This window comes from Nycticebus coucang, chromosome 11 (genome assembly GCF_027406575.1).
Source record: "Nycticebus coucang isolate mNycCou1 chromosome 11, mNycCou1.pri, whole genome shotgun sequence".
Classification (NCBI taxonomy): Eukaryota; Metazoa; Chordata; class Mammalia; order Primates; family Lorisidae; genus Nycticebus; species Nycticebus coucang.
In genome coordinates this window covers 75,226,216-75,244,433 of record NC_069790.1, presented here as the reverse complement: position 1 = coordinate 75,244,433, position 18,218 = coordinate 75,226,216, and the positions used below count along the sequence as shown (strand labels likewise).

Here is an 18,218-nt window from a genome sequence, read left to right as displayed (position 1 = left end):
GATGGCTGGTTCAAACCCAGCCCTGGCCAAACTGCAACAAAAAATAGCCGGGTGTTGTGGCGGGCGCCTGTAGTCCCAGCTACTTGGGAGTCTGAGGCAGGAGAATTGCCTAAGCTCAAGAGCTGGAGGTTGCTGTGAGCTGTGTGACGCCACGGCACTCTACCCAGGGCAATAAAGTGTGACTGTGTCTCTAAAAAGAATAAATGTGTTTCTGCTCAAGATTAAATATTGTTAAAGGCTAGGTACAATGGCTCATGCCTGTAATCCCAACACTTTGGGAGGCTGAGGTGAGTCACTTGAGACTAGGAGTTAGAGACCAGCCTGGACAACATAGCAAGACTCTATCTACAAAAAAATTTAAAAATTAGCAGGGCATGGTGCTACCCACCTGTAGTCTTAGCTACTTGGGAGGCTAAGGCAGGAGGATCACTTGAAAAGTTTGAGGTTAAAGTGAGCTATGATCATCCCAGTGAACTCTAGCACGGACAGCAGAATGACACCTCTTTAAAAAAAAAAAAAAATTTAAAAAAAAAACTGATAAAGTATTGACAATATTTGGGTAGGATCCAGACTTCAACTCCCAGAGTTAAATCATCACATGACTTAAGCAAATGGTTTCAAGAGAAGATTAAAGCTATAATGGTCATTTCTCCTGTTTTTTTCTTTTGTTGTTGTTGTTTGGTTGGTTGGTTTTTTAACTAAAGCATTTGGATGTTTCCAGAGAAAGAAAATTACAGAAAACAAAGGCATGGCCAGCATTATGGCCAGTATTTTCTGTCAGCCAATTTATTCTGCCTTCCTAAATCCCACTGTATTAGCAACAAATGTCATGGTTACCTTTATCTCCATCGGTCGAGGGTGCTGTACATTGTTAAAGGTGCCTTCTGTTATCACTCCATTGCATCTTACTTGTACTTGTGATTTATTGAGTCATAAATTATAGGAGAAAATAGTAAAAATGCTAAAGCTGTTAGCAGTTCTTCTTGGTTAAGTGTTCTGCCAAATAGAAGTGCCAGACCATTAACACAACAAACAGTTTGTAAGAGTGGGCCCAAGCCTTCCAAGGCAATCTGCCAGCATGGCAGAAGCACAGCGTTCAGCTTCTCTCCAACCCCTCTGCACAATCGATCTGGCACTTTCTACAGTTTGTCACCTGGGGCAACCGTGTTGACTTCCCCTGTCTATCAGCAGAACAAATAATGAATCTGAAAAGTCAGGCAAATGCAGTGTAGCGTATAACGAGTGATCAGTAGCTTTCATTCTTCCAAGTCGTTATAGCAAAAACGTGTAATGTGGTGTTAATACCTTGGTGATCTTGCTTTTCTGTTTATTAGATCTCGGTTGGATGTAAAGTATCTGAAAAAATTGCCCAGAATCAAATTCATGTGCAGTATTCTACTGACTTCGGTGTGAGCTGGAATTATCTGGTCCCTCAGTGCTTACCTGCTGACCCAAAATGCTCTGGAAGCGTTTCTCAGCCATCTGTTTTCTTTCCAACTAAAGGGTGGAAAAGGATCACCTACCCACTTCCTGAAAGCTTAGTGGGAAAGTAAGTGAAAAATTAATAGAAAACCTGGTTCTGGGCATCCAGAAGTTGGTAAGGGACACTGTTGTCAAGCCTGAAATTACATGGAAATGTATGGAAAGTGCTCTCTTCCTCCCTAACTCTTAACGGTTCTCTAATTGGTAATTTCCATAATGAGCTCACTTCAGGAGACCTCAAGTTGTAATACTCAGACTTGGCAAAATGAGCCCGGGCAGGCTCTTTCGTTTTCCATACTCCACTATCTTCAACTGGGAACAGAGCAATAGTGATGGCCTTAGAGCCAGGTGAAACCTTGTAGACTGTAGACCCCATGTACTTTCCACGTTATTCCTTATTAGTGGTGACAGATAGAGCCAGGAACAAGTCCTGACTCATCATGCTATTATACAAGTGCAGCTTGTGGGGTTCATTTTTCTCTTACGAATGTATTAGAGGCGAGGCATGCTGGCTCCCACCTGTAATCCTTGCACTCTGGGAGGTGAGGCAGGAGGATCACTTGAGGTCAGGAGCTCAAGACCAGCCTGAGCAAAAGTGAGATCCCACCTCTACAAAAAAAGTAGAGAAAGTAGCCAGATGTGGTGGCGGTCACCTGTGGTCTTAGCTACTTTGGTATTGCTTGAGCTGCCGGGGAGCCTGAGGGTACTGTGCTGTAGCTGGGGCAATAAAGTAAGACCCTGTCTAAAACAAACAGACATGAACAAACTAAAAAAAAGCATTATGTTTTGCTCCCACAGTCAAAAGTAGTGAGCCTGGAGTAGTGGTGAGCAGAAGTGATTAAACCATGCTCTGGAAAGTCTATGGATATGTTAATAGAAGGCAATTCCAAAAGGTTTCCCTTTACTGTAAAATTAGAAAAAGAGATACATTAAAGAAAACGACAGGCTCAGCGGGTAGGGCACCAGCCACATAAACCGGGGCTGGCGGGTTTGAACCCAGCCTGGGCCAGCCAAACAACAAAATGGCAACTACAACAAAAAAATAGCCAGGAAGGTGGCTCCTGTGGCTCAGTTGGTAAGCCACCAGCCCCATATACAGAGGGTGGCAGGTTCAAACCCAGCCCTGGCCAAACTGCACTAAAAAAATAGCCGGGCATTGTGGCAGGCACCTGTAGTCCCAGCTACTCGGGAGGCTGAGGCAAGAGAATCGCCTACGCCCAGTAGTTGGAGGTTGCTATGAGCTGTGTGACACCACGGCACTCTACCGAGGGCTATAAAGTGAGACTCTGTCTCTACAAAAAATAATAATAACCAGGCATTGTGCTGGCACCTGTAGTCCCAGCTACTCGGGAGGCTGAGGCAAGAGAATCACAAGAGTTGGAGGTTGCTGTGAGCTGTGATGCCATAGCACTCTACCAAGGGTGACATAGTAAAACTCTGTTCTAAAAAAAAAAAAAAAAGACAGATGCACCTCTATTGTATTAATCATATAGTCTGGGTAAATGAAGAACTTCTTGTGAAACAGATGTTGATAGATAACCAGAAAATAACAAATCCTTTGAATAAGGTACACATGGCTTTTCCAGTGTTCCATAGATATTATTTCCTAAATGACCACTCAGAGTTTACTGGAATGAATCTAAAGGACTTACTCAATTAACATGCTCTGAAACTAAATCAGGATCTTTTTAGGGACAGGTAGTAGAAAACCCAATTAAAACTGTCTTAAAATTTGTTGTATCTATAATGAAAGAATCCAAAACTAAGTGACTCTGCTATTGGTTGATTTGCAGGTTCAACAGTGTCTTCAATGACACTGTTCTTTCTTACTGTCTTATTCTTTGCACTGCCGTCCACAGCGCTGAGGCCATCCTCAGCTCTCTGAAGCCATCCTCAGCTCTCTGTGGCCATCCTCAGCTCTCTGAGGCCATCCTCAGCTCTCTGTGGCCATCCTCAGCTCTCTGAGGCCATCCTCAGCTCTCTGTGGCCATCCTCAGCTCTCTCTGGCTGGTTTTGCTATTACGAACAAAGATTATGGCCAGAGAACTGGAGCTTCCTTCCCAGTGTCCAATAGGAGAGAAAGAGAGTTATTTTTCTTTCCAAGAGAAACAGAACAGAAGCTTCATGCCTTCCATTGACAAAAGTTAGCCACTCACTGGTTAGGAGAATTATATTCCAATGATTATTTCGTAGCCTCATTTTCTCCTACCGTTCTCTTCTTTTTTTAATAGTGATGTATAATTTCCATTCAATAAAATGCATACATCTTAATCATTCAGTTCAGTAAGTTTGTACTATTTTATACTGTAACTATCACATACAGCAAGATACAGAACATCTATATCACCTTAGAAAGTTCCCTCATACACTTTGAACTCTTTACACCAAAATAATGTGGTATATTTTAATATAGGGTTAACTATGAGGCTTTTTCCCCCCCAGAAGAGAAGAACAATGATGAAATTAAAGTCTCAGGGAAGTTTTCCTTTAATATAACCCTTTCAAAATTGTTTTCTAATTAGCATAGTTACTCTGAGAATATTGGGTGCCTTCAGGGAATTCAGAAGTTGCTGTTTGCCAGCCACCTGAGGGCTGAGTGTGTGCAGACAGGGCTCTGTCAAGGGCCTCACTCCCCTTCTGTACAATTTCAGAAATGCAACTAGTGAATCTAAATTGCATCACAACCACAAAACTTCAGTTCATATGAAATGATTTGTGAAAGTTACAGGTCTGGGCGGCGCCTATGGCTCAGTCGGTAAGGCGCCGGCCCCATATACTGAGGGTGGCGGGTTCAAACCCGGCCCCGGCAAAACTGCAACCAAAAAATAGCCGGGTGTTGTGGCAGGCGCCTGTAGTCCCAGCTACTCGGGAGGCTGAGCCAAGAGAATCGCTTAAGCCCAGGAGTTGGAGGTTGCTGTGAGCTGTGTGATGCCACAGCACTCTACCGAGGGCCATAAAGTGAGACTCTGTCTCTACAAAAAAAAAAAAGAAAGTTACAGGTCTTTAAAATATTTAGAGGTTCCACTGATTTTCATTTTGTTGTGCAAATCCGCTTAAGTATTATAAAATTTAAATTAAAATTTCAATATAAAGCTTGAAAGTTCCATTGCTAGAAATATAAAGATAATGATATTCAAGAATCAGTTTTTATTAACCCATTTCATCCATTAAGAGTATCTTCAATGTTTTTCCTTGAGTGCTGAAGACACATGCAGGAAAATGGATCGGAATAAAGTTAACAATTTTTTCTTTTGCATTGTCAATAGTCCAGTAAGGTTTAGGTTCTATCAGAAGTACTCGGATATGCAGTGGGCAATCGATAATTTCTACCTGGGCCCTGGATGCTCAGACAACTGCAGGGGCCATGGAGATTGCTTAAAGGAACAGTGCATCTGCGATCCAGGATACTCTGGGCCAAACTGCTACTTGACTCACACTCTAAAGGTAAAGTGAAGGCTCCACACAGAAGCCCCATGTTGCCGGCCACACCTAAGAACCAACTCATTAATCACAGTGCTCTTAAGTTCCCCAGGAAATAAGTCTCTTGGATAGAAATTTTTTAAATATGTCTTGGGTTTCTTAGATTTAAGAGTATTAGTACTATTTACCCAATTCATAAAATAAGCCAGATTATATGGATTCATAAAGACTAAACCAGTGATTTTCAACTGGTATGCCATGAGACGATCATAGATCTGTCCTGAAACTTTTTAAAGATCATTAATTAAATTATTTTTGAAAGAAGTTCAGAGCATAGTAAGCATATTCTTTTTTTCACTCTGGTTTTTTTTGTTTGTTTGTTTGTTTGTTTTGGATCAACATAATTTACATGTCCACAGAAGTTTAACTTATAGGTTTGGGTATACCATGAAATAAAAAAGATGGAAAAACATTGCTATCAACATTCTAGGTTTATTTTTATTAAGGAGATTCTTAATTTAGAATCAATATTAAGCCATTTTTCTTTACTTTTTCAATTAATAATCTATCTAAACAAGGATACTGTTGTTATTGCTGCTGTTGTTATGAAATAAAGCAAATAATAGATACATTATCACCAAAGACCACATTTTCAAAAAGGCCTGAACAGTGCCTGAATTTTTGTTCGGAAAATTCTGTGTTCTGATTTTTTGACTGCTGAAATGTGGTTATATAGAAAGGTTATATAGAAAGAATAGAAAGGTCATTTTTGAAAGCTTTAGTTGTTACATCATTATTTAACATGCAAAGCAAATATAGTTACCAAACACAGTTGGAAAATATGCATTCTATTCATTCATTATAAAGAAAAATGACTAAGCTAAAAAAAAAAAAGCACAAGTGATTGAATCCAACATATGAGAGGCATTTTTGTTTTCTGCAACACTTCGTCAACTTTGGAATTCAAAAATTTTAAATAAAACTCAAACAGTGCTCACTGGGTCTGAAGATGTTACTCTACTTTTAACAAATCAAGTTATCACATGAGACATATAGTTTTATATGCCATAGGTAATTAATACTAAAAAATCTAGTTTCTTTTATAAATATTCAAATTTTATTAGTTTCCTCAGTTGGATAACAAATTGTACAAATTTATAAACTCTGACTCAGATCTTTGTAGTAAGAATTTACATGCTTAACTATGCATCTCCTCTGGCTCTTGGTTTTACACACAAAAACCTTCAATTACAAAATCATATTCATTTGCTAACCATTAGTGAGGTAAAGACTGACAGGTAATGCATGCCTTTAACCATTGAATTGATTATAACCTAAGTTGGAGAATAGGAGTGTTTGTTTAAATCATTTTAACTACGTGATAAGATAGCAATTAGACAACTCTCCTAAAGAACTGAGAAAACACAGTTTTTCTGTAGACAATTATTGTAATTGTAACTATGGCGAACTGTTTTCATGAGATACTTTTAGTGATTAGAAAAACAGAAAACATTGCATCTCTATCCAGTGCAAAACTGTGTTGTGGACAAAATGAATGTACTATGGACAGAATGAATAGAACAAAATCAAGATCTTCATTATTATATGAGGATAAGCTAATTTTACATAAAATGTAGCCATGAACTTTTAATATACACTCTCTTTGGGAAATAGACCGTTCCTGTTTGTTGATCATTCATAGTTAAAAGGATAAACTGGAAATCCATATCTTAGACCCAGGGAACCTAGTTTAGACTTTCAGTACCTTTATTACCCTACAACTTAGCCCTGATGAATATGTGAAAATTCATTCAAACCACCTGCTAAGGTTTAGTTTCTTTTGACTTTATACAGAAATCTTTGGTTTCAAATGTCCCTGCCTAACCATACAGACATTCTGTGTTCACTCTGTTAGAATCTAAAGGATCCCGGCTGCCTTTAAAGCAATCTCCGACTCTGAGGACACACCCCAGGACAATCCAGTGGGGAATGTTGGGGGGAAATGCTAGATCATCTGTTTATAGTTTGTCTTATTCTTTTCAGTTTTCATTTTTTCTGCATGTTTCATAACATAATAAATTATAGTATTACTTTTGTATACTATGTAAACATATGCAGGGGTATACGCTTAAATAACTTTTTACAAATAGGAGTGTTAACTATAGTCAACTTCACAGTTGTTTTTAAGCATTTTTTCCAGACTTTAAATTCCAACTATTAAATATTATTTAAGTAGTTTAAATGATCTTCAATGTATGATGAAAGAACGTTGTGGAGATATCCTGTTGTCTTTTAAACATAGCACTTGAAACCATTTGAAATCAGCTCTATATTTTTTTAAGTCCAAGATGTAACTCTATAGTAAATATTCCATAGTTATTACCTGCTATTGTTATTTTAAACCCCATCCCACTGACTTTTCACCAGACTTTCCTGAAGGAGCGCTTTGACAGTGAAGAAATCAAGCCTGATTTGTGGATGTCCTTAGAAGGTGGAAGTACTTGCACCGAGTGTGGGATTCTTGCTGAGGACACTGCACTCTACTTTGGGGGATCCACTGTGAGACAAGCTATTACTCAAGATTTGGATCTCAGAGGTGCAAAGTACGTCAATTTTTTATTATTTCTACTGCAACATAGCCAATTGGCCCCAAAGTAAGAAACACATGTGTGGAAGAAGTTGTTGCCCAGGACTAGAGTATTTGTTTGATTACTCTGACGGATAATATGTGCTTGTGTTCAGGTTCCTGCAGTACTGGGGGCGCATCGGTAGTGAGAACAACATGACCTCCTGCCACCGTCCTGTCTGCCGGAAGGAAGGCGTGCTGCTGGACTACTCTACCGATGGAGGTACGTCACAGGAGTGAATGCCATGCTCAGAGCAGAGGCCCAAATTCTATCCAACACCCTCAGAAACCTCTGAAAAGCTTCGCTGACTTTACAAAGTTAGGAAATCACGAAAGGCACGAAGAAAAAGCTGCATTAGATAATGTTTGCATTACATAATGCCATATGTATAACTTTCTCATGCAAAATCTACCCCAAAAAGGGAACAAGAAAGAAATTGCATTAAAAAATAAACTCTAAACTTTATGAATAAAGAAAATAACCAGCCAGCTGTGGTGGCTCATGCCTGTAATGCCAACACTTGAGAGGCCAAGGACTAGGGATCATTTGAGCCCAGGAGTTGGAGGTTGCAGGGAGCTATGATTTCACCATTGTACCTAGCCTGGTGACAGAGCAAGACTCTGTCCAAATAAATAAACAAATAAATAAGGAAGAGAGAGAGAAAGAAAAGAAGTTCTATGGTTACTGAAGCTTGATTATGAATTACAAGATTTTCCAATTATAAGATCATTTTAAAGCACTTTTAAAAGCTTATGTGTGGGCACACATTTAATAAATGGTGTAGAGAAGCTACAAAAATCTTAATTAATTGTGAAAGAAAGTAATCTGCATTCATGAGTCTCTCACGGAATACTTTAATGCAATTCTGTTTTATTATTTTGGACTAGCTAAAACCAGACAAGTAGTACCATGATGTCTTTAGAAAATTCGCTTTGGCAGGTAGATATCATTTTTAATTACTAGCTGATTGATGATCCTAAAGTATTTTAGCATATTTGAAAGATGTTTTCTTAAGTAATTTAAACATCCCAATTGCAGTTTTATCAAGCAATAAGAAATAACCCTCACACCAGTCCAACTAATTATAAATTGCATAAAATCATAATAGCCATATTTTTTAAATACTGGAAGTTATTGTCTAGAAACATGCAAAACTGGGTGTATCTCATTATTTACGCATATAAAAATCTAGAACGAAATTTTAAAAGTGGAAAATACCATTTTTACTTTATTGTTTTTATTTTGTCCAAGTATTTCTACATATCATCAGCCTCAAAATGAAACTCGTTTATACATAAGTCATGAATACCTGCCGTCCAGTCAGCAAAATCAATTCTCATTTCCTGGTTGGAAGTTTCTTTAGGAAGCTAACATTATCTGCAGTATACTGGTGGGAGGAGAGGTCCCAGATATATTATTGTGTTTGGCATATTTGTTGTCATAGGAATTACTTGGACTTTGCTCCATGAGATGGATTACCAGAAATACATTTCTGTTAGACATGACTACATACTTCTTCCTGAGGAGGCCCTCACCAACACAACTCGGCTTCGCTGGTGGCAGCCTTTCGTGATCAGCAATGGAATTGTGGTTTCTGGAGTGGAGCGTGCTCAGTGGGCACTAGACAACATTTTGATTGGAGGAGCAGAAATCAATCCCAGCCAATTGGTGGACACTTTTGATGATGGTAACAAACAAGACATTGAAAAGTTTCTTTGTTTTGCTGTGAGCCTTTTGTCTGTGTATGCCTTCAGATGAGTTAGTACATAAAAAGCATTTTTAAGAGTACGTGGCATATTCTCCTGTTCAACACGTTAGCTATTTTGTCCAGTGGCTTATAAATTCTCAAAGTTGGATGCCTGTTAAAATGTCAACTGAGAATTTAATAACTCCTGTTAAAGACAATATCTTACTTTAAATATAATTCAAAACTTCAGTTCCCCAAAATACTCTAAGTCTCCTTAGTAATTTCTGTGTCACAGAGAGACATAATGCACTGGCTTAAATTAACCAAGTGTACCAATGATAATGGTACAACTTTGTAAGGGTAAGTTACCCAGACCAGCAATTGCATTTTAAAAGTGGGGTGATTATTACTATAGCATTCAATGATCTTTTCTAAATTTGATTTCTTTTTTTTTTTTTTTTTTTTTATTGTTGGGGATTCATTGAGGGTACAATAAGCCAGTTACACTGACTAAATTTGATTTCTTACCTTGGATGTGTGCAGTTAAATAAAATAAAAGTCAATCCTAAAGTAAACAAAAAGCTACAGCATAAACATTTAAGTAATCTACAATAAACCAATCCGTTCAAGAGAATAACACGTTGTACTGTTTCTGATTTATCTTAACAGAAGGCACTTCCCATGAAGAAAACTGGAGTTTTTACCCTAATGCAGTAAGGACTGCAGGATTCTGCGGCAATCCATCCTTCCACCTCTATTGGCCAAACAAAAAGAAGGACAAGACTCACAATGCTCTCTCCTCCCGGGAACTCATTATCCAGCCAGGCTACATGATGCAGTTTAAAGTAAGGGGAGGTGTCTCTTCCATACAGAATGTGTTGTTACTTTTGGAGGGTGGGGAGACAACGTTTATTAAGACAAGTCTAAGGAAATGATCAATTTCATTTATTAAAAGAGACTATCTTATGAATAAAAATAGGTAATCTTTTGCAAAGACCTTTATTTGAGCATAATTATTTGAGCACAGATAAAATTGTCTGAATATCTTGGGACATAGCAAGAAATGTAACTGTGTTTGATCTCATAGTATAATCTTTATTTCAGGTTCCCAAATTTAGTAAATAAAAAGCCCAAGTAGGAGTCTCTACCTACTTCTAGCTCTCTGTAATTCTATCTCTTTTTCATGTTGTGCAATTCTTTCTCTTCCCATCTCTGTCTCTCCACCTGTCCCATCCCTATTCCTCTGTATCTCTCCCCTGCTATATGCCTATTACATGTAGCAAGCTATGCGCTTCTTCATCTGTTCTTTTTCAGCATATCTTTCCATTTTCCTTTGTCTGTAACTTCACAAACCTGTACATTTGCCCCCTTGGGATTTCTCAAACCTTCACAGAATTATAGAGGCCTCTCAAATCTCTTACACTGTATATTTTATTCACAAAGAATAATGGAAAGGAAGGCATAACAGGTGATTAATAGTAAGACATTCAGAGAGAAAGAGCAATGCCAATTGATGTCTTTGTATTTCAAAATACGCTTTTTAAAAAAGGCCTTACAGAAATACAGCTTAGTGCTTGCTCCTGATACGAAACTCAGGAATGCAGGTTATTACTAGGTCATTTTAAAGACATGAGTTATTCAAATGCCCTTACTTTGTTTAAAGGTACTACAGTGATGGTGAACAGTAAGAATCCTGATTAGCAGAAATAAAAATGAATTTGCTTTTTGCCTTGACTCTGTGTTTAACTCCTTCAGAGCCTGGACGGTGAGGCAAGCTCCCCAAATGCAACCACTCCCTTGGGACTATTCTTAGTGACATGAAGGACATACAAGGTCATATGCAGTGTTATTCCACCCCTCCACGTCCATTCCTTGTCCCTTAAGAGTGAAGATTTTCCCTTCCCTCTCCCAGGCTCACACTGTGGCCTGTACCAAAGGTCTCCAGCGACTGAGTGGACTGGGGCCTCCTCTCTTGGCACTTCTGTCAACCCAGATCTGAAGAGACTGAAAGTTTCTTCTGGTAACCAAGTCAATTTGTTTAAAAAATAATAATAATAAAGTTTGTCCTCAGAAATTCAGCAATCCAGCATCTTTTACCGGTTCCTCACCTCTCCAGTCCCCCTGTACCATTTGACGCTGTTGTCCTTGCCCTCTCCAGCCCGACCTTCTCCTCCCCGCAGCTTCTGGGTTCTCTGCTGGTTCTCCCCGTACCTCTCTGATTTCTCCTTCTCTCTCCTTCCTGGCTCTCCATCTCTCGGCCCTGCACACATCAGCATTTCTCAGTACACGTGAACCTTCTCCTCCCTCCATAGACATTCTCTCCGTCAGGAATTTTACCCAGTTCTCTGGCTTCAAGGGTCATATCTTGAAGAACAAATATAAAATCTGCATATACACCATGGCTGGGTTACCAACAATTAATTCAGTATTGTTAATGGCCTCTGCACATTGCTACGCCTTTGCTCATGGCCCCTCAACTCAGTAAGTCTAACAGTGAGCTTAATACCGTCCCTTCCCCAAACCAACTCCTCTTTCTGATTTTCCTATTTCTGTGGATGGCACTGCTTTTTACCTAGTAACTAAATTTGAAGTTGTCTAACAGTCTTTGATTTTTGCACTTTTTATGTCTAATAGGCTACTGCATGCACCCTTTTAATTCTGATTTCTAGTGTTCTTGGTACCCATTGCATCTTCCCTGTTTGCTGTGTTACCGTACGTACCTATTCTGGCCATAATTAAATCAATAGTGGACTGAGCGCTCTTTTCACCCCAGTCTCTCTCCACTTCTTTGACATCACAGTCAGATTGACCTTTACAAAACATGTGCAGCTCTGAGCACATAGTCCTTTGCTCTCAGAACAATTGTGGCTGTCCATTGCTTATCAAATTAGGGCCAAACACCTGAGACTGCAATTCATGCTCTACCAAACTCAGCCAGTCTTTCTAACTTTACCCCCCAATATTTCATGCTGTGTTCCAGACACACCACCTGCCTCTGCCTTCACGCACACACTTTCTTCCCCCTAAATATCTTTCTCCTATCTCTACCTTTCAGACTCTTCCCATTTTTCAGGGGCAACCTACATACATCAATTTAATGAATTATTTTCTAATCCACCCCATCCAGTACAATCTCTTCTTCCTCTGAAGCACCGCAGCATTTTATTGATTCCCATTACCATTACTGGAATATGCTTCTTATTCTTTCTTTGAATTTGAGTTGTTTTATTCATGAATGTACGGCCTGAAATTTTAGCACTAACCTTCCCTAATATCAGCACTGTAATAGGACTTGTTAATAAAATAGAGGATTAGGACTTACATTTGAATCACCAAATTTTTACAGCATTTATGCTTATTAATGACTCAAATATAAATTGCATATAATATGCAACTTTTATGCATACAGAAATAGAGAAAACCCTAAGAATGAATATTAAGTAATTAAAACTTGTTATTTTAAATTCCAAATAACAATTTAATAATAGCATCAAGAAAGTTAGGATGTCATTGATAATTTCATGAACCAGTAACAATTTCAGTTTCTTTCCATAAATTATCCTAATATTACCTTTTATTTCTGACCAATTTATTTTACCCAAATTTTTGATTGATACTTATACTAATGGAATAAATAAAGCTGGTTCTAATCTCTACTGTATTTCTTTAACAGGACTCAAATGAATGCATTATTGGTGTCCCAGCAGGCCACTCTGTAAAAACTTCTCCGATTAACTATCAGAGTCGTGACAGAAAGAGATAGGATTTCTGACTAATGACATTAGATATCATTTTACCTTACTTATGTATTGATTTTTTGTGTTTGTTTTAGATTGTGGTGGGTTGTGAAGCCACTTCTTGCGGTGACCTTCATTCTGTGATGTTAGAATACACTAAGGATGCAAGGTTTGTGAAAAAGATGTTTACATTTTCTCCAAACCTGAATACAGAATCCAAATGGTTAGCAAACAAGAGATAACCTTGTATTGTAGAAGTGGATGTCTGTATATTTTTTTAAGATATATTTCATTTGTATAAAACTTATACATATGTCTTATTTTCATATTTTTTCTTCAAATCAAGAAAATTCCATTTTCATCTGAGGCTACAACAAAGAAAAAACTTACATTTTAAAATAAGTAAGGCACTACATTTGTCCTCAACGTATAACTCTCTTTTATCTATATTGCTCATTTTTATCAACCCCAACAAAAATTTTAATCAATGAATGATCTGCATATTTTTGAGCCAGAGTTACATTTCCTGAAGCTTATTAGCACAGTTAACTAGAAACCTGACAATCACCTACTAAGGTAAACTATAGTCACCTTATTAGGGTATTGATAGCCCTGTCTCCCACTACCACTTTCAAAAACTAATTATATTAAGTTTGGGTAGGCAGATAATTTTGTTGGTCGATTCCAGATATACTTCTAGTGACAATACCAGTAGGAAGCCACTGGAATCCACCACCATGCATCCTATCATTTTAATCTATTGTCTCTGAATATATCAGTATGAATATATTAGTCAGAGTATATCTTATGAGAAATCATCTTTAATTTTTCTTTTTATAATCTGTAATGTGTTTTATATGTGTGTATATATATACATATATATATAGGAAATTTTCATAAAAAGATCTTAATTTAACCTGAACCTACAGCTACCTTGTCATTAGAAAGATTGTATGTTCTGCATGTGATTTACCCAACATGGCCTTTGGTTGCACAGGTCCGACTCCTGGCAGCTCGTGCAGACCCAGTGCTTGCCTTCCTCCTCCAATAGCATTGGCTGTTCCCCCTTCCAGTTCCATGAAGCCACCATCTACAATTCCGTCAACAGCTCAAGCTGGAAGAGAATCACCATCCAGCTGCCTGACCATGTCTCCTCCAGGTAGGTGCGCACGGAGGTCAAGCTGTGGGATTATGTAGCAGTATCTCCAGAGTTTGTACCCGGAGCTGGAAACCGCTGGTAAAATGAGCCAGAGCTTTTTGCAGCCCAAGTGCTCTCCCCTTTTCTCACTAACCCATACTCCAAAAGGGTAATTGCATGTCCCAAGAAGAAGCACGAGTTTATTTCTAAGTAACTCACAAAGCTCAGATTTTGTTTTAACTAAATACCATGGCATATGCTAATCTCAATCACAGGCCCAAAAGACAGACCCAAAGGCTGGTTCTCCCCCAGGGTCCTGCTCCCCCAACAGCTGCACTTCTCATCCAGAAACAGACGCTCTGCAGTGAGCCGGGCTGTCAGATTACACAGAGCTGCAGAATAAACACAGTGGAGGCCAGTCTTCTAGAGCAGCATCCGGTTCACTCAAAGATTTGGAAAATGATGCGCTTCTGTAAAAAAAATAGACACATATTTATTACAGAAAAGAATAGGGAATTCACGTAAAATTTTCAGGGAAGTTAGATGCTTCCACAATGTATTTTGGGTAATACCCCCAGAGTCTGAGGGATATTACTAGTTCACTAACTTCTGCCCGTGGGGTGCTGCAGGAAGTTTAGGAAGCCCTTTACTCAGATATGGTCTCTATTGCCAAAGTCTGGAGGCAGGAAATAATAACCTACTGAATCCCTTCTGCCTCCCGGGTCTTTCAGTGCAACACAGTTCCGCTGGATCCAGAAGGGAGAAGAAACTGAGAAGCAAAGCTGGGCAATTGACCACGTGTACATCGGAGAGGCTTGCCCCAAGCTCTGCAGTGGGCACGGCTACTGCACCACTGGTGCTGTCTGCATCTGCGATGAGAGTTTCCAAGGTCTGAATCCCAGGCTGTCTCTGTGGATACACAGGAGGCCATGAAGTTCTCCTCATCTTAACACATATACAAAAATCCACTAAGAAATGGATAAAAACTCTACCTTGAGGGATATGAGATACATATACGTCGCGATCGGTCCTTATTTATCTTCATAATTTATTCCAAAGCACAGTTTTATGATACGTTTCTGAAAGTTATTTTTAAAATACAGATTTAGGCCGGGTGCAGTGGCTCATACCTTTAATCTCAGCACTTTGGGAGGCTGAGGCAAGAGGATCTCTTGAGGCCAGCCAGGAATCCAAGACCAACATAGGCAACATAGCAGTCCCGATCTCTACACAAAATTTAAAAAATAGCCAGGTGTGGTAGTGTGCCTATACTTGGAGGATGAGGCAGAAGGATTGCCCAAGCCTAGTTCAATGTTACTGTGAGCTGTGATTGTGCCGTTATACTCCAGCCTGGGCAACAGAAACAGAGTGAAACTATGACTCTAAAAAGAAAAAAAAAAAAAACAGAATTAAATATACTCAGGACATTCTGTAAATACAAATTTACGTTTATAGGTAAATATAAATCCAGATAAACTATGCTATAGTACTTCACCTTCCCATCTGCCATACAACTCTCTGCCCCAACCCATACCCCCAACACTTATTTCCACTCTGGGCACTCTCCTTCTTACCTAACTGCCCATGTCTAAATACTTTGCCGGTATCCATCCTTCCTCCAGCTCTTCCAGCAGGGATTGCCATTATCCTCTCAACGCATAGACCAGCGGTTCTCAACCTGTGGGTCACGACCCCTTTGTAACAATGAAAATACATCTCAGCATTTGGAAGGTTGAAAACCACTGGCATAGACTAAATCTTGAGACTACTTAAGAAGTTCTGTTTCCCAGGCTGCTCTGTCACACAAGAAAACCTTCATGGTTCAAAAAAAAAGAATACATTCTCACTGTCTGAGTTTCTAGGCTCAGTATATATTTGAGACAGAGTATCTACTCAACCCTTCACATGTTAGAAAATTTCTCTGTTGGCCTATTAAAAGGCCCTGCAGGCCTGCTTTTCTTTGAGCCAATGTTTCTAACACATTTCAGCCTCTACCATCACAAAGTTCATTTTACATAATTCCCATTCTATCCTCCTAGCCTAATACTTAGAATATAAATAGCAATGCTAGTAAAGCTTCTTTGAATGAATCCTTACACTGCCTATGCTTTACTGCTCATATAGTATACACCAGCTCATTCTCCAGAGTCTTTTGGTATTTATAATACCCCCATATCTGTGGTTAATATAATTATTTCCACTTGATAGGTAAAGAAACTGACATGCAAGGAAATTAAGTGACTTTCTCTTAAGATCACACAGGTAGTAAATGTCAGAAAGACCAGTACCCATGTTGTTTTTTTTCTAAGCAGCCTTGGTGGCTCATAGCTGAGACTTTCATCCAGGCAGAAACAGAATTATACAACTTTCCTGAGTAGATAATGAAAGAGTCCATATATCTGAATTCTGGAATAGGACACATTTACATTTCTTAGTTGATGCTATTTCCTTGCCTCCAAATGAAATGGATGTGATTAATGCAGAGTGCTGCACGTCTCCAGTGTTAGAAATTACTCAGCCGTCTTTTCTCCCCTGATACTGTTGCCATGAGACCAGCTGGGTCTGTCTACATATTAGCTTGAGAATTTTAACTTTAGGCAAATGAATAAATCAAACGTCTCAAAGAGAGTCCTAGATGTCTGGAATTTCCCCATCCCCTGACCCAATAGAACTATGGCCTTTTAATTTCAAACCATTATGGACATGCAGAAAAACACACTGCTTAAATCAAAGGGAAATGCAAGCACATACACATTTGCTAATACGGTGTCTGACCTAGATGCCAGAATTTCTGCTCAGTGGCCTTTGAGAGACTCGTCTAGGTTATTCACTATTAATTTATTTATCCCAGCTTCACTGTTGAATATCTTACATGTGCTAAGTATTAGGATAGGTGCTGGAATCCAGCAGTGACTTAAGAGATAGATCCTGCCCTCAACAATGAGCAAGTGTAGAGCTAGAAGGAGAACAAGAACAAGACTTACCTTATTTTCTTCTACAAAATCATGCTAGGAAATAAGAAATTAGGGTGGCCTCTCATGGCAGTGTGAGAGCCCCCTACTGAAACCCATCATTGGCACACATTCAAGTCCCAGCCAGATACTGTGGCATTCAACTAACCGAGTTACACAATAAGTACATTAGTATCTATATATTTTGGGAAACATTTGATTCAAATATAATGGGATTTTTTTCAACAATGTTAGCCAATAATTGCCAAAGCAAAAGAGAAATATTTTGGCCAGCACGGTAGCCCACACCTGTAATCCTGGCACTCTGAGAGGCCAAGGCAGGTAAATTGCCTGAGCTCATGGGTTCAAGACCAGCCTGAGCAAGAGCAAGACCCCTAAAAATAGCCGGGTATTGTGGTTGGAATCACTTGAGCCCAAGACTTTGAGGTTGCTGTGAGCTATGACACTACAGCACTCTATGGAGGGTAACAAAATGAGACCCTGTCTCAAAAAAAAAAAAGAGAAACAGTTCTTTCTGGGAGTCTTATCTGCTTGATATTTTGCCATTCTTACAGTAAGAATAGTAGCTGAAATCTGAACTTGATACTGTTCTGAGTATTTTATGATTCTGCTTTTTCCTATTAATTTCTGTGATTATTTCTTTCCCTCTAGGTGATGATTGCTCTGTTTTTAGTCATGATCTTCCTAGTTATATTAAAGATAATTTTGAGTCAGCAAGAGTTACTGAGGCAAACTGGGAGACCATTCAAGGTGGAGTAATAGGCAGTGGCTGTGGACAGCTGGCACCCTACGCCCACGGCGACTCACTCTATTTTAACGGCTGTCAGATCAGGCAAGCCGCGACCAAGCCTCTGGATCTCACCCGAGCAAGGTAACCAAAGCTCTATGTTGTAGAACTGATCACAAGCCCAGTTACTGTCTACTATCTATGGATATGATCATGAACCTCATGGTACAAATGTCACTAAGCAGGGGAAAAATAACTATCATTTGAATTGGGCACAAAGCAGCATTATACGTTTTCACAACTCATAATCATGCTTTGCTTGAACTTGAAGTAGAGTTGCTCTCTATTTCTTCACACACGGGCTGAGTGGTGATGACTTAGGCATAAGCCCAGAGAAATGACCAAATATAAAATAATTGACTAGGAAT

General features: G+C 39.0%; 1 protein-coding gene across 1 annotated transcript in view; it reads left to right on the top strand.

Annotated features, from left to right (window-relative positions):
* Nucleotides 1-18,218, top strand: part of RELN (reelin) — a 533,405-nt gene that overhangs the window by 500,621 nt on the left and 14,566 nt on the right. Inside the window, exons 52-61 of the mRNA XM_053609340.1 lie at nt 1,335-1,549; nt 4,749-4,926; nt 7,330-7,505; nt 7,645-7,751; nt 8,974-9,216; nt 9,886-10,061; nt 13,049-13,122; nt 13,951-14,112; nt 14,823-14,980; nt 17,715-17,934. Coding sequence (XP_053465315.1) covers nt 1,335-1,549; nt 4,749-4,926; nt 7,330-7,505; nt 7,645-7,751; nt 8,974-9,216; nt 9,886-10,061; nt 13,049-13,122; nt 13,951-14,112; nt 14,823-14,980; nt 17,715-17,934 — 1,709 coding nt within the window. The remainder of the gene's footprint in view (nt 1-1,334; nt 1,550-4,748; nt 4,927-7,329; nt 7,506-7,644; nt 7,752-8,973; nt 9,217-9,885; nt 10,062-13,048; nt 13,123-13,950; nt 14,113-14,822; nt 14,981-17,714; nt 17,935-18,218) is intronic.